Source organism: Leopardus geoffroyi, chromosome E3, assembly GCF_018350155.1.
Source record: "Leopardus geoffroyi isolate Oge1 chromosome E3, O.geoffroyi_Oge1_pat1.0, whole genome shotgun sequence".
Lineage (NCBI taxonomy): Eukaryota > Metazoa > Chordata > Mammalia > Carnivora > Felidae > Leopardus > Leopardus geoffroyi.
The window spans coordinates 23291555-23307135 of record NC_059340.1 but is presented as its reverse complement, the minus strand read 5'-3'; the positions used below and the strand labels follow the sequence as shown (position 1 = coordinate 23307135).

At 47.6% G+C, this 15581-nt stretch overlaps 1 protein-coding gene across 1 annotated transcript in view; it reads right to left on the bottom strand.

Annotated features, from left to right (window-relative positions):
- The window catches only part of GGA2 (golgi associated, gamma adaptin ear containing, ARF binding protein 2), a 34495-nt gene extending 26840 nt beyond the window's left edge, over positions 1-7655 (bottom strand). Inside the window, exon 1 of the mRNA XM_045461246.1 lies at positions 7460-7655. Within this exon, the coding sequence (XP_045317202.1) occupies positions 7460-7562 (103 nt within the window). The 5' untranslated portion in view covers positions 7563-7655. The remainder of the gene's footprint in view (positions 1-7459) is intronic.
- Between the last annotated feature and the right edge of the window lie 7926 nt (positions 7656-15581).

The window sequence follows — 15581 nt, the reverse complement described above, 5'->3', positions numbered from 1 at the left end:
CTGTCCCTCCCCCGTTCATGCTCTGTCTCTCTCTGTCCCCAAAATAAATAAACTTTAAAAAAAAAAAAATGTGTAAAATGCTGTTCCTTTCCATAAACTTACACATTCCCAGGGACCCCAGATCCAATCATGCTAGGGTCCCCTGCACTGGACATTAGTATTTGGATGACATCTGAGGACATTAAGTGTCGAAGGCATGGGGGCACAGACAGAGACACCTCCAGAAGGAGCATTATCAGAAGGCCTAATTCAAGACCATGCTCCACTGAGGGGAGGGGCGATCTTTGACCTTCCTGGTGCTGGATGACAGCAGCTTCTTCTCCTGCTGCTGCTGCCTAGAATTCCTGTCTAGTAGCCCAGAAAGTGTGTCCATCACGCGTGTCCCGCCCCAGACTAAACCAGGCTCTGCTCTCTCACAAAGGAGCTGCTGGGAGGCCTCTGTCCTAGGCTTTCCTAACTGCCACCCCAACTCCTTCCTGTCCAGTTCTCTGGGGCCTACCCACCTCTCCAGAGAAAGACCTTCCTGATCCTGACAGAGAAGATCTTTCAAGCTCTACAATAGGCTGATTCTAGGGTCCTGTTTCTGACATTATTCCTTTTGCCTGACCCTCTACTCCTCTCCTCAAAATCCTACCCCAGTCTTCAAGGCCCATCTGACTTTCCGCCTTCTCCCAAAACCTCCTCCCACTGCTCTAGCCCCCGAGATTCTCCTCCCTTCCAATTACTAAAGATCCCAGGGTCAAGCAGAGTATAACCTTTCCTGACGACAGTCACACTTCTGTCATGTGGAAGTCATGTGTCTGTCCACCTCAACAGTAAGACTCAAAACGCTAACACCATTCTGGCTGGCAATGCCCACATTCCCTCACCTGTTCCTCTTCAAAGCTCTTTCCCTATGCTATATCTTGAAAATCCTCTCCTACACGCCTGGATAGCTCAGTCGGTTGAGTGTCTGAGTCTCGATTTTGGCTCAGGTCACGATCTCATGGTCATGGTATCAAGCCCCGCGTTGGGCTCCACGCTCACAGCACAGAACCTGCTTGGGATTCTCTCTCTCTCCCTCTGCCTCTCTCCCACTTGAGCTCTCTCTCTCTCAAAATAAACAAACAAGGGGCGCCTGGGTGGCTCAGTCAGTTGGGCATCCGACTTCGGCTCAGGTCATGATCTCGCAGTCGGTGAGTTCGAGCCCCGCGTCAGGCTCTGTGCTGACAGCTCAGAGCCTGGAGCCTGTTTCAGATTGTGTGTCTCCCTCTCTCTCTGACATTCCCCCGTTCATGCTCTGTCTCTCTCTGTCTCAAAATTGAATAAACGTTAAAAAAAAAATTTTTTTTAATAATAAATAAAAAATAAACAAACATTAAAAAAAAAAAATACTCTAGAAGGCAAAAGCCATATATTCCCTGCAGTGCTTAGTACAATGTCTTACTCAAAGGCACAAAATAATTACTCATGAAATAAATTATTTAAAGCAGTGACTCCGGAGATTCTGATTAAGGAGGTGTGACTCATCTAAAATAATTCTGCCCTATTTAAGCTTCTTGAAGTTTTAGTTCACTACAAGGTCAAGGTTGACGCCTCCAGGCATTCAGACTTCAACATGCAACTGGACCCAGAGGCAGAGACCTACAGAATCCAGCTTTCCTCCTCCGGCATCTCCCCACCCCCACCACCAAGTGAAAAGAGTTAGACAGGCACCAGCTTTTCCAAAGGAAGAAAATACTTCTATGAAATTAAGTCATGTTCCAAACCCTTAGCCAAGGCAAAGCAGCTAGATCTATACAGCGTAAGAGTTTCTTTTTTATTTGTATCATGAGGATTCCCTCAAAGTTTATCCCAGCCCCCAAATAATAGCAATAATAGTATTAGATGCTTTTTCTTTTTTTTTTTTTTTTAAGAAGTTACTACATGTCATACACCAGGCTGAGTGTTTTCCAAGCCTCCCTTCCTTCTAATCTTCAGAAGGGAGAACACCACCATCATCTCACCATTTTACAGGTAAAGAAGCCTACCCGGCCACAAAAACTGGAAAACAACAGGAACGGAACTTCAGTCTCAGGTCTGGCCCAAGCTGGGGCCCAAACGTTTCTCAAGGTAAACTCAGTTCCTTGACAGAGACAAGGCCTCTTTGGGAACTAGTTTCTTCAATTTTCTCACCACTAAGTCATCAGCTCCCTAAAGCAAGAAGAAGATCAGTCTCATTCACCTTCACATGCTCTAGCACCTAGAATAGTAATCGGCACAAAGATCTATTGAATGAATGAATGATTCACCCTTTGCTATACACAGTTTGACCAGTTGGCTGGACATATTTCTGACTCCAGGAGATGGGTATTCCAGTTCTGAAACAACTGGATTTCCCAAAACATAATGCTGGCCTGTCAAGCTATCTCAGAGGCCTCGAGCAGCTCCAGAGAAAACGACCCCCAGGGGACCATCAGCTGGGTCTGATCAGGCCATGGCACTGACCCAGGTTTGTAGGATACCCATCTGCCCCAAGGAGTGGCTGGGGGCAAGCAGGGCATGGCCAAGGAAGAACTCAAAGAACCCCTTCTCTGTTTTTCGTGACTGCCACAGCCCTCCCCGGGGGCCATCCTAGTGGATTTATTTAGCTGGCACTTGGGCAGGACAAACAACACTACCACCATCTATCTGCTTAATAAAAGCAATGTTTCTATCCATTTCAAGCCTGCTGCAGGATGAGAGGTATTAAGAAAACAGCTGAGCCCTCCAGCCATGAGTGAAATAGCTCATCTAAGAGTGACCAAATCAGAAGGCAAATCATCTCACACCAGCTGCCAACCAACCACCAGAGTCATGACTGTGGCACTCTGAGCAGCCTGTGCTAGAAAGGGGAACCCTGGGGCTGTGGGGAAGCAAGCAGTCACCTCAAGGAGCATTTAGAATTCAATCCTTCAGGAAGCACCCACTGACCCCTACAGTAGTCCAGCGGTCATTCAACTAAGCACACTGGATGTGTCTTGGGTACCGAGACCCACCACAGGAATGTCCTATGCCATGCTCCAAGATAAAGAAGGAGCTCAGCCCGCCAGAAGCTGGGAGCATATAAATAGATTGCAATTTGACCACCCCACACTCCAAAAGAGGCACAAAAGGGGGGCTGGAAGGAAGACAGGATACATCACCTAGGGGTAGGTCCAGGTGGAAGGAAGAAAGGGATTTACCGAGCACCCCACTTTAAGCACAGAAGATGGCAAATAGCCCCTGGCAGCACATCTGCAGCTACCATCCTAGAGACCGAGGGGCCCCAGTTCTGGTTGGAAGAGCATGGGACTGGCCAAAAAGCTAAAAGGCCCACTAAGAGGGCAGTGAGTTAAATCAATTACAGTATACCCATATAAAGGGACACAGAGGTTTTCGGTAACAAAATGAGACATATCTATGCAGTCATGTGGAACAGCAACCAAAATCAATTAAATTTGAGGGTAGAGGGTTACGGAATGCACAGAGCTGCTATTTGTATTTTAATTTTTTTAAATGTTTGTTTGTTTTTGAGAGACAGAGCATGAGCTGGGGAGAGGCAGAGAGAGAGAGAGAGACACAGAATCCATCCAAAGCAGACTCTGGGCTGTGAGGTGTCAGCACAGAGCCCGATGTGGCTCGAACTCATGAGCTGTGAGATCATAACCTGAGCCGAAGATGCTTAACCAACTGAGGCACCCAGGTGCCCCGCTATTTGTATTTTTTTTTTTTAATGTTTACTTATTTTGACAGAGATAGCATGAGTGAGGGGGGGCAGAGAGAGAGTCTCGAACAGGCTCCACACTATCAGCACAGAGCACGATGTGGGGGCTCAACCTCACAAACCTCGAGATCATGACCTGAGCCAAAATGAACAGTCAGATCCTTAACCCACGGAGCCACCCAGGAACCCCTGCTATTTGTATTTTTAAAGTATAAGCTTAGAGTAACAGCTTCCTGATGTTCCTTTGGAGAACTACTACTCCCCAGTTCTAGGTCCAAAGTTTTTCTTTTTTTTTTTTCTGCTAAGCCAATATGACTGAGTTTTCTCCCATTCACAACTGAAAACACTAATAATAATAATATTTAACACTACATGCCAGGCACTATTCTAAGTGTTTCACATGTATTAACAACTCTAACAAGGACAGGTTACTACTATCCCCGTCTTTGAGACACAGCTGCCCTGCCTGCTGAGGCCAGATCTGTTAGTGACCTGAACTTGGCAGTCATCAGACTGCAGCTAAAGTGACTTGTTCCTCCATCCAGCCCAGACTCAGGGAACGCAGCTATACTGTCCTTGCCACACCATCACCCCCTTCGTACCTCCTTGTCCTTCCTTAGCACCAAGTCCACTGTGCCCCACTCCCCCCATCCCGGCAAATCTAGTTTAAAGGTTTTTATTTTTTTTAATGTTTAGAGAGAGAGAGAGAGAACGAACACGTGCACAAGCAGGGGAGAGACAAAGAGATAGGGAGAGAGGATCCAAAGTGGGCTCTGCACTGACAGCAGAGAGCCCAATGCAGGGCTCGAACTCATAAACCCTGAAAGCATGACCCCAGCTGAAACTGGATGCTCAGCCTCAACCGACGGAGCCACCAAGGCATCCCCAGCAAATCTAGTTTCAACCGTAGTTTGCCTCCTCTGATCCTACTAGAGGTGGAGAATCACACAACCACGAAGACTAGAAGAAACATTTCTGATGTCAAATCAACACTTGGAGGTCCAAACTCAGAGGATCTCAAGTGTGAAGGAGGAACGTGATCCTGCCCCTCTCCCCGAGGGTACATTTGGCAATATCTGGAGACATTTTTGGTTTTATCTGGACATTTTGGTGTGTGCTACTGGCATCTAATGGATTGAGGCCAGAGATTCTACCAAGCATCTTATAATGCACAGGACAGGCCCCACAACACTGTTATGGAGCCCAATATGCCATCAATGTCAAGGTTGAGAAACCGTGTTCTCAACCATACAGGTGGGCTCCCTTTTGTTTCCCTTCCCAAACTTCCCCACTTCGTTCCTGGATCCCCTGGTTCCAATGCAGCCCCCAACACTCAGCAGGGAATGGGGGCAGAGATACTGAAACTTATTTGCATGTGTAATCATCTTTATCTCCTTCCCCAAACATTCAGAAAAACACAAGGTGCCCTTCTTTGTGAAGCCAAGTCACCCCTTTCTGCTCGGGCTCTGACCTCCCACAGCATCATCAAGCCCCTTGCCAGGAGCTACAGCACTGGACTTGGAATTTAAGGATAGTTCCTCAAAGGAACAACAGGCTAAAGAGGGGCTTACAAGTGCCCCTCTCCTTGTAAGATCTCCTTTACACCTGAATTCCCTCTAGCTACACTCCCTCCTTCCTTTCACAAAGGCCATCAAAAAAAAAAAAAAAAAAAAGAAAGAAAAAGAAAAAAAAAAGGCTAGTGACCAGGGGCTACTCTCTCTCCCTACACCAAACTTTATGTTTCAGAGTCGTTGCCAACTCTTCAAAACTCAAGAGATTTTACATAAAAATGTAGTTTCTAGCTCTACCTGAACTAGAAGATCCAGCACCTTTGGGACAGTAGCCTAAAACGTCTGGGGCTAAAGAACCCCCTCCTCTGGCAGTCTTGTATCCTGTTAGCTCCTGTACCGGGTCAGCTGACAGCCATCCTTGCACCCAGCCCACCTGACTCTCTTTTTGGCAACTCCAGTCTAGGCATGTTCTCCACCACCTAATTAGCCGCTTGTCCCCACCATTTAACTCAAAGATGCCTCATCAGTAACCTTTTAGTTGCCAAATTCAAAGTTCCCCCTTCTCCTGCCTGACCCACCTCCATCTTTCTGCAGCAAAGCTACCTACCAACTTGCACCCCTCCTTTGAGATCTGTGGCTCCCCGCCCTCCCAGCTCTCCCCCTGCCTGTGTCCGCTCCGCCCGTGTCAGGCTGCTTTCCCCACCTGCTTCCTAAATGGTGAGGTTCTCCATGCTCCATCTGCAAACCTCTGCTCTGGACAAGCTCTCTGTCAATGAACTGAAGATTCCCACACTGACCTCCAGCTCTTACCCTCTCTGCAGCTGACCACCTGCCTGGAGAAGGTCTCTTTTTGGCTGTGCCACTTGCACCTCAAACTCCACAACTCAACCATCCCTTCCTTCTTAAACAAGTCCTCCTCACAGGTGAGTCATTTCTAACCAACCAGTTACCCCGAGTCCGAACCCAGAGATCCACCCCAGACTTCTTCTGGTCTCCTGCCTCCATTTAAATGCATCAAGGCTGCGGACTGTGCCTACTAATGATTTCTACTGTCAGTCCCAATGCCTTTGTCCTTCTTCAGCCCCCCCAACACTACCGAAAGACCTTTTGTATTTACTCTCCTCCTTAACCAGTTTGGCTCCACATGACTGCAGGTAATGCTGTTAATAGGTGTACCGGATCAGATTCTCCAGCTGAAAACTCCACCCCAACCCCACCCCAGAATAAGATATAAACTCCTTTCTGCAGCATACAAGCCCCAATTAGCCCTGCAGCCTCTTTTCCAGGCTTTGTTCTTCAGGCTTTGCACTCTAGCACTACCAACTACTGGTTCCGAGAATGCTCCACACTCTCTTGTCCCCAGCTTTTGCACATGCAGTTTCTTGTGCTTGAGAGATGTTCTTGCCTACACTGTCCACTTAAATGCTAGGTCTGCTGTGACAATCCCCAGGTAAACAGATCAACTCCTACCACCACTGTGGGCCCCCACCCCCAATGTCCATTAGTTATGACAAGGTGCCCTTACTGTGGGCTTGGACCCATTAAACAATGTCTTTGTGATCAAGGGCCCTGTGTTATGCATCTCAGAGGATTTCCAGCACCTAGCAGAGCCCAATACAAGCTGCACGGTCTCTGTCCTCTTTTAATTTCAATGCCTCATCCGTAACACAAGGACATAACAACCCCAACCCCCGAGGGCTGTCGTGAAGCTAACCATACACATAAGTCCGGCCAGAGTAAACACGCGCAAAAGGTATAAATAAAGGGCTTGTTTTGACACTGACGACCGCAGCCAGCCAGCGATCTGTGCTAGCTCCAAAGAGACCGCAAGAGGCTGCCTGGCTTGCACGAATAAGACCAGTCCCCTTCAGTGTAAACGTCCCCATCTCCAAAACGTGGTTAATAATAGAAGCTGCCTCTTGGGGTCGTAATGAGGTTTAACAAAGGCTGGACTGCTTCTAGCAGAGTACTTGACACAAAAGAAAAGCTCAACAAACGCTAGCCATTACGTTTTTAAGGTTTATGAGCTACGACGACAGTGATGGTGGGCAGTGGCAGGGAGCAGAGCACGTAGACTCGGGCCCGCCGCGCCGCACCCGGGCCGATCCCCGCACCCCGGCCCAGCCCAGCCCCCTCCCCGCGGCCACCTGCCCGCCGCCGCGTCCGAAGAAAGGCCTGGGGAGGCGGGAAGCCAGGCCTCACGTGTGGCTCTGGGCCCGTGCCGAGGGGCGGCCCCGCTACTCACTGAGCCACAGCTCCAGCGCTGCTGCCGGCCCCGGGGGCCCCTCGGCCGACTCCGCCCCCGCCGCGGCCTCGGCCCCCGCAGGCACCGTCGCCGCCGCCGCCATGGCCCAAACCCCGCTGTTCAAGCCACTGCCGCCCCTTCCCCTCTGGCTGCCACCGCCGCCGTCCGGCGCGCTCCGGGGCTGCCGACGCGGCAGGCGCGGGTTTGGCACGTGATGGGCGGGGCCGTGTGAGGCCCCGCCCACCGTTCCGGCCCCCGCCTCCCTGCGGTCTTAGGGGCCCGGGGAGGTATCTTACCAAGATGCTTCCCCTCCGTCTGGGCTGCGTTCGCCCGGTCTGATCGACCAGCAATGGGATCAAAGCCCATCAAGCCAACTTCGCGAGGCCTGCGCGCTCTCCTCCTTTTGGAGTAGGCTTGTCGGATGAAATGCAGGACGCTCACTTAAATTTGATTTCAGATAAACTCGGTATAGTTTGGGGGTATTTTTAACCAGCGGGGTCTTGCGCCACAGCACCTTCTCTGAAATGACACGCCCGCTCTCCTCTATACTCCCTTATTTTCTCCATCATACATTACACCATAGATATACTACAGGTTTGCTTATTTTGCTAAAGGATAATTTTTCCCGAAAAAGTCATGATTCTCACACATATTGAAATGAGCACGTATTGGGGCGCCTGGGTGGCGCAGTCGGTTGAGCGTCCGACTTCAGCCAGGTCACGATCTCGCGGTCCGCGTCGGGCTCTGGGCTGATGGCTCAGAGCCTGGAGCCTGTTTCCGATTCTGTGTCTCCCTCTCTCTCTGCCCCTCCCCCGTTCATGCTCTGTCTCTCTCTGTCCCCAAAATAAATAAACATTGAAAAAAAAAATTTAAAAAAAAAAAAGAAATGAGCACGTATTAAATATTTTAACTAATTAGAAGGGCAGCAAGCAGATGCTATAATCCATTCAAAAGAGAAAAAAGGTTGGGGCGTCTGCTGGCTCAGTTGCTAAGGATGAGAGTCGGTTTTGTGGTTGATAAGTTCAAGCCCTACACTGGGTGTAGAGATTACTTAAAAATAAAATGTTAACCAAAAAAGCTTAAAAAGGTAAATTTATACAGAATAACGGAATGTTGGAACACATGGACAAAGGGACACAAAACCAGCTTTTCCATCAGCAGTGAGGGTTGTCTGTCCAGCCCGCTGAATAACTTGCATCACTATCATTCATCTATGAGTAACCGCCTTGTGAGATGTCTGTGCCACGAAGAAAGGCAATGCATAATTTTCCTTCCAAGCACAAATTGTCGATACTCCATTGTCTGTTTCGTCCCACTAATAAAAGCAAAAACTCTATGCTTCTATAACCCCAGGTGCCAATAAATATTTGTTGAATGGCCAAATGAACCCTAGAAGCAGTAAGAGGTAGCTGTGGGGCTTTGTCCCCTCTCTGAAAGAGTACATCAACCTTTCTAATTTTGACCTCAAACTTTCTCATTGATCAAGCTCTTAACAGGCAAAAAGCCTCAATGAGGAAAGCATCCTGTGATGGGAAACAAAACTACCCCCTCAAGCAAGAAGGACCACCCTGAGCCAGCAAGACCCGTCCTGCCTGACCCTAAGACAATCGTGACCTGATCTTCAGTGCCCACTTGCACGTATCCACTGACCTTTGTCCCACATTTTCCTTACATAAACCTGGAAGTGCTTTTGGCACTTTGGAGACAGTCTTTGAGATGTTACACGGCTCTCTTCTCCGTGTTGTTCTCACAGAAATAAATCCCTTTCTTGTTTCACTCTCCCCCTACCCCCCTTGGCTCTCTGCTTTTGGATTTTGTCAGCAGTGAATGGCCAGACCTGGTCTGTTTGGGACCTCCAGAGCTAGGTGCTTGCTCTTGGCACCCTTTCGGCCCAGTGATATCCCTACCCCAAATAAATACACAATCTAAGTGAAGTACAACCGTTGTGCCGTTTCAAAATAAGCCTAGCCACACACATCTCCTGCTGGCAGATTGCTGCCCATAGCACCCTTCTCTATGGAAACTGTCACAAAAGGGCTCTGCAGGACAAAGAAATGACACATTTACTGTATGCCTGCTTCTACGCTACCTTTTTTTTTTTCTTTAACGTTTATTTATTTTTGAGATAGAGAGAAACAGAGCGTGAGCAGGGGAAGGGCCGAGAAAGGGGGAGACACAGAATCTGAAGCAGGCTCCAGGCTCTGAGCCGTCAGCACAGAGCTCGATGCGGGGCTCAAACCCATGAACTGTGAGATCATGACCTGAGCCAAAGTCGGATGCTTAACCAAGTGAGCCACCCAGGTGCCCCTATGCTAAACCTTTTACCTGTCTTAGTAAACAAGTTGCTATAACACAATATCCCAGACAGGGTGGCCTAAACAACAGACATTTCTCACAGGTCTGGAGGCTGGGAAGTCCAAAGGTGCTGCAGATTGGGTCCCTGGTAAGGCCTCACTTCCTGGTCTGCAGAGGGCTGTCTTCATGCTGTGTGCTCACAAAGTGGGGGGGAGAGGAGGCAGCGGAGGGAGGTGGGAAGAGAGGGAAGAGGGAGAAAGCATGCCTGTGGTCTCGTTCTCTTATAAAGACACTAATCCCTTCATGAGCACCCCACCCTTGTGACCACATCTAAACCCAATTAACTCCCAAAGCCAACCCGGTCCAAATACCATCACATTGGGAGTTAGAGCTTCAACAAGAATTTTAGGAGACACCTTCCAACTAGAACATTATTCATATAGGAGACATTTTGTATTTCAATGAAAACTGCATTGTCTATAGCACATCCTTCTGTTATCTTTTTCTGGTTCTTTGGGAATTATGTTACATCTCTGAAAGCTGTAGGTTAAATAAAAGCAATGAAAAGTTACTGTCTATAGGCATGCAAATGAATTCTGTCCCAGGAAGATACAACCCTCTCCACGTGGAAAAACCAGTTTGTCTCCATCTGCACGTTCATTTTGATATTCCTGAGCTATAAATGTGTCTGTACTTTGGATTCTCCTTTGAACTGGCTGTAACATCTCATCAGTGTCTTCATTAAAGAGTCAAATAAGATCTTTTTTTTTTATGTGTATTTATTTTTGAGAGAGGGAGAGACAGAGTGCAAGCTGGGGAGGGGCAGAGAGAGAGGGAGACACAGAATCCAAAGCAGGCTCCAGGCTCCGAGCTGTCTGCACAGAGCCCGACATGGGGCTCGAACTCACAAACCATTGAGATCATGGCCTGAGCCGAAGTCGGACGCTCAACCGACTGAGCCACCCAGGTGCCCCTGGAGTCAAATAAAATCTTTAACACATGCCCATCTCTTAAAAATTCTAAACACCTGGAAACACTACAGCTGGGCTTCCTCACTGCAACAAATGTCTGGCGATGACTAGAGACTGGGCCCTGTAGAGGGGCAGGAGTTCGTCTGCCAGGAACCATCCATCACTTCCTAAATATTTCTTACACCCGGTTCCTGATTTTAAGCAACTCCACTCATTTAATATTTTGACATGTAGATCAGTAGTTTTCCAGCTGGTATTTGCATCACCTGAAGGGCTTATTAAAACACATAACGCAGGGCCTGACCCACACAGTTTCTAATTCAGCGGGTCTGGGGTGAGGCCCAAGAATCTTTCTAACTAGTCCCCAGGCGATGCTGATGCCGATCACTGGTCTAGGGACCACAACTGAAAGGTAAAAGGGTAAGTGGGCAGTAAGGAAGTGTATTGGGAGTTCAGAGTAGTGGTTGGGTTCATAGATCACTGAACTTCTGGCACTTTATAGATGCAAAATAATTATTGGTGGAGCCGGAATCCTCTGGCTCTCCCTAGCTAGCTCTCAGCACCAGATGGGGCTAATTGTACCTTGAGTCCTTTCTTTTGCTTGTCCTGTTCCCTCAGCCTGGAACAATCTCAACATCCTGTCAAACTACCTCAGCATTGGGCTGCCAGATTTAGCCAATAAAAATAGAGGAAGCCCAGCTAAATCTGAATTTCAGACAAACAATTTTTTAGCACGACTATGTCCTAAACATTGCATGGGACTTACTTATACTAAAAAAAAATTATTCATGGGGCACCTGGGTGGCTCAGTCAGTTGAGCATCCGACTTTGGCTCAGGTCATGATCTTGCAGTTGTGAGTTCGAGCGCCGCGTCAGGCTCTGTGCTGACAGCTCAGAGCCTGGAGCCTGCTTCAGATTCTGTGTCTCCCTCTCTCTCTGCTCCTCCCCTGTTTGCGCTCTCTCTCAAAAATAAATAAACATTAAAAAAAATATTCACTATTTATCTGAAATCAAAATTAAAAGGCAAAAACCCAACTCCTTCTAAAGAAAGCGTTCCCCACTGGCTTCCTCCGCCTACCCCAGGATATCCATATCCCTATACCACTTTGATGGCCTCTACACCATCACCTCCACACTTACATTATTGTAATTGTTAGTCTCACATGAGACTCTCATCTCTTTGACGTGGGGACCTTCTCTTTCGTTCTCTGTTCTTTTCAAACTTAACAAATAAATGTAAATACACACATACACATATAAGTATATAAATAATTGGGCATGAGAAATACCTGTGGACTGAGCATCTGTAATTAATGAGCCCTTATTATTCCTCTCCACATTTCCAGGTCTAACAGGGCCTGGCACACGATAGGTATTCGTCAAGTGAATGAATAAAGACAGGATTAAATGGATTCAGTTTAGAGGGGTTCTCCAGGTAAAGAAGGCCTCCCTTCCTTGGCTGGGCTGTCCTACTGCAATCAGGATTGGGGGAGGGGTGGTAGTGGGCAGAGCTGAGGGGACTCCAGCCCAGAGGGAAAGGCCATGGCCCTAACATTTGGCCCAGCTATGCAGGGTAAGCTGGAGATCCCCAGGGCATCATAATAAGCATGAATGCCAAGACAAACTTGTACTGACTTCTAAATTAAAAGAAAAAAAAAAATTCATTTCCTGTGATTCACTGATGAAAACAGTAGCCACAAATGATGTGAAGTTCCTGCACACTGCAAGTCAGTATCTAACTAAACATAGTGACTTTGGCAACGCCAGCGCCTGTGCACTTGACTGCTCACCCTTACCATCCAACTTAATCAGAGGCAGATCTGGCCTTTTACTCAACAGTATCTACTAAGCACCCACCAGTGAACCAGTGCCATTCTCAGCACTAGGGGTACAATGGTGAAGACAGAAGAGGCCCCTGTTCTCGTGGACTCTCCAGTCTGACACTAACAAATAAGTGCAGAATTGCTTCCATACACAATTAGTTACACAATCGATTCCAATTGTGTGCTTTGGAAAAGAATAGGGTGCTGATGATTAATGACAACAGGAAGACCTTCTGGGAGGAAGTCAAAGGTCTCCCTGAGGTGATAGCCGGGCTGGGATCTGAAGGCTAAGAAAAAGGTGACCAGGCAAAGCCAGAGAAGAGCGGGTTGGACTCGCCTTCCAGGCACAGAGAACAGTAGTTAGCACGAAGGCAGGAAGGAGACATGCCTAGGGCCCTCGGGAGGGCATATGTGGCTGGAGGCCAGACAAGAAGGCACGTGAGGGGCAGTAATGGATGAGGCTGTGATAAGGATGCATGGCTTCATCATGACAACAGCTCTCCTCATGCCTCATTTTCTAATCCTCTCCCACCAGTTCTGGTTCTGCTCAAATCTCTGCAGCAAAGCTGCCAAAACGATCTTTCCAATAACCCACAAACCTGATCGTGTCCCTTCCCTGCTCAAAACATTTCAATGGCTCCTCACCTTCCACCTCCCAAAGACTTAATTAATTCATGTCTTCACTAACTGAACCCCCACTTTGTTCAGGTGCCCACTGTTCCCCAACCCCACCATGTACCTCAGGGAAGAGCTGGCCCTGCCCCCAGCTCTGGGTCTGACTGATCTATGAGGATGTCTCTCCTACTTCCCCAGAAGTTCAAGAATGGGGAAGTAGAGCCATGAAGGGTGCTTGGAGAAGTTCCCTTACTTTTAGAGAGAGAGTCACAGAAAGCCACTATTGCTGACAAGACATGAAGGAGGAAGTGCGGAGAGGCCCAACCACTTAAGCCAGCCAATTAATTGCAAGCAGAGGCAATCAACCAGAGGCTGTTGGCTGAGGCCAATATAGTAGAGATGGAAAGACCCTGGGTCCTGAACGTTTAATTAACCAACCCTAGAGCCTGCCTTACCCCTGAACTTCCTGTCACGTGAAATACTAAATCTTGTTTTAAGCTGGTTTGAATCTGGGTTTTTTGGTTTTGTGTTTTTTTGTTTTTTTGCATCAGACGGCACACTGATACCCTTAACCTGGCAAAGAAGGGCCATTTGGAATTTCCCTCTGCCTGTTTTCTGAGCCACTTTGACGCCCCCTCAACTCCTACCCTTAGTTCCAATCATGCCCACCTTTGTGAAGTTCCCCTTTCCTCCTTCTGCTTGGAATACCCTTCCAACCCTCACAGACCTGGGAAACTCCTACACATCCCTTAGGACCCAGTTCAAAGGTCAGTTTATCTGTAAAGCCTTCTGGCACCTCTGAACAGATTAAAAGCCTCTCTCTCTGGACCCTGCTATCACTCAGAGGTCCTCACTTTCTAAGTACTCATCACTCTAGTCCCTGGGAAGGTAGGAATTATGTCATAAGACAAATATATTGAACTATTCCATTTGTCCCCATCCTTTACTTTAGAGTCTGTGTCAAAAGTCTATGTCTCACAGAGGGGTGCCTGGCTGCCTCAGTCGGTGCAACATGTGACCCTGGACTCTGGGGTTGTGGGTTTGGGTCCCATGTTGGGTGTAGAGATTACTTAAAAATAACATTTCTCTTTTAAAAAGTTAAATATATATATATATATATATATATATATATATATACACACACACATTTTTAAATGTTTTTATTTATTTTTGAAGGAGAGAGAGGGAGACAGAGCATGAGTGGGGGAGGAGCAGAGAGAGGGGGAGACACAGAATTCAAAGCAGATTCCAGGCTCTGAGCTCTCAGCAGAGCCCAATGAGGGGCCCAAACCCACAAACTGTGAGATCATGACCTAAGCTGAAGTCAGATGCTTAACCAACTGAGCCACACAGGTGCCCCCAAAATAAAATATTTTTTAAAAGTCTATGTATCATAGATAGATGGATTCAAAGCAAATTACAGGCAGTGGACCAGACTGTTAACTACAATTGCATATCTTGCAGGAGAGAAGCTTGCAATGAAAGCAATGCTGGGAAACTATTAGAATTTGGCAGAGTTGGACCAGCTGATGACTGTCACTTCTGAACACACTAGTCTGACGGATGGGGCTCTTATTTTCTTCACAAGATCGTCACTTGATTCCCTACTACATGTCAGGCAATAGGCCAGGTACCAGTTATAACCAAGAACGAGACAAACTTCCTGCCAGTCCTAATCTCAGGTTCTTTAGAGTAAGCCAGGCAGTAAACATGGATAAGTACACTAGATAATTTCATATAGTAAGCCGGCCTGCAGAGGAAAGACAAGGGGAGCAGACACGTTAGAAACTGCAGTCTCAGATGGACAAGAGTGGGTTTGGTGGGTTTGCAGATACAGATTCAAGCTCTTGTAAGGTTCAGCTGGAAGGCCTCCCCTTTGGATCTATGACAGCCTACCTCTTTCAACAAATTCCTTTTGTGGCTTAAATTAGTCTGAGTGTGTTTCTAGGTTTTGCAACCAAGATCGCCATTTCTAAGAATGAAATTACCGGTGGTGGTGACAACGGTAATCGATAACATTTAAGTGCCAGGCACAGTTTTAAGAACTTTACATACATCATCTATTTTAACCCTTACCACTCTGAGACACGAACAATTGTTATCCCCATTTTACAGATGAGGAAACTGAGGTAAAGCAGATATGGTTAAGTAGGCAGTAGAACTGGGTTTTGAGTCTAGACAGTTGGCCTCTGTGGCCTTTATGACTTCACCGTGCTCTCAAAAGTGCTGGGGGATGGACTTGAGGTTATTTCAAATGTGTGACATCCCTTCACACACACCCACGGTCTTGAGCAAAACCCCCAGTCTGAAAACCCAGGCTTCCTCCAACTGAGGATGTAGCAGCAGCTTTATCAACTCACGAGCCAGAGTTCCTTGTAACCATCCTGTGTGTCATAGAAACAGAAGCTCTGATGTATC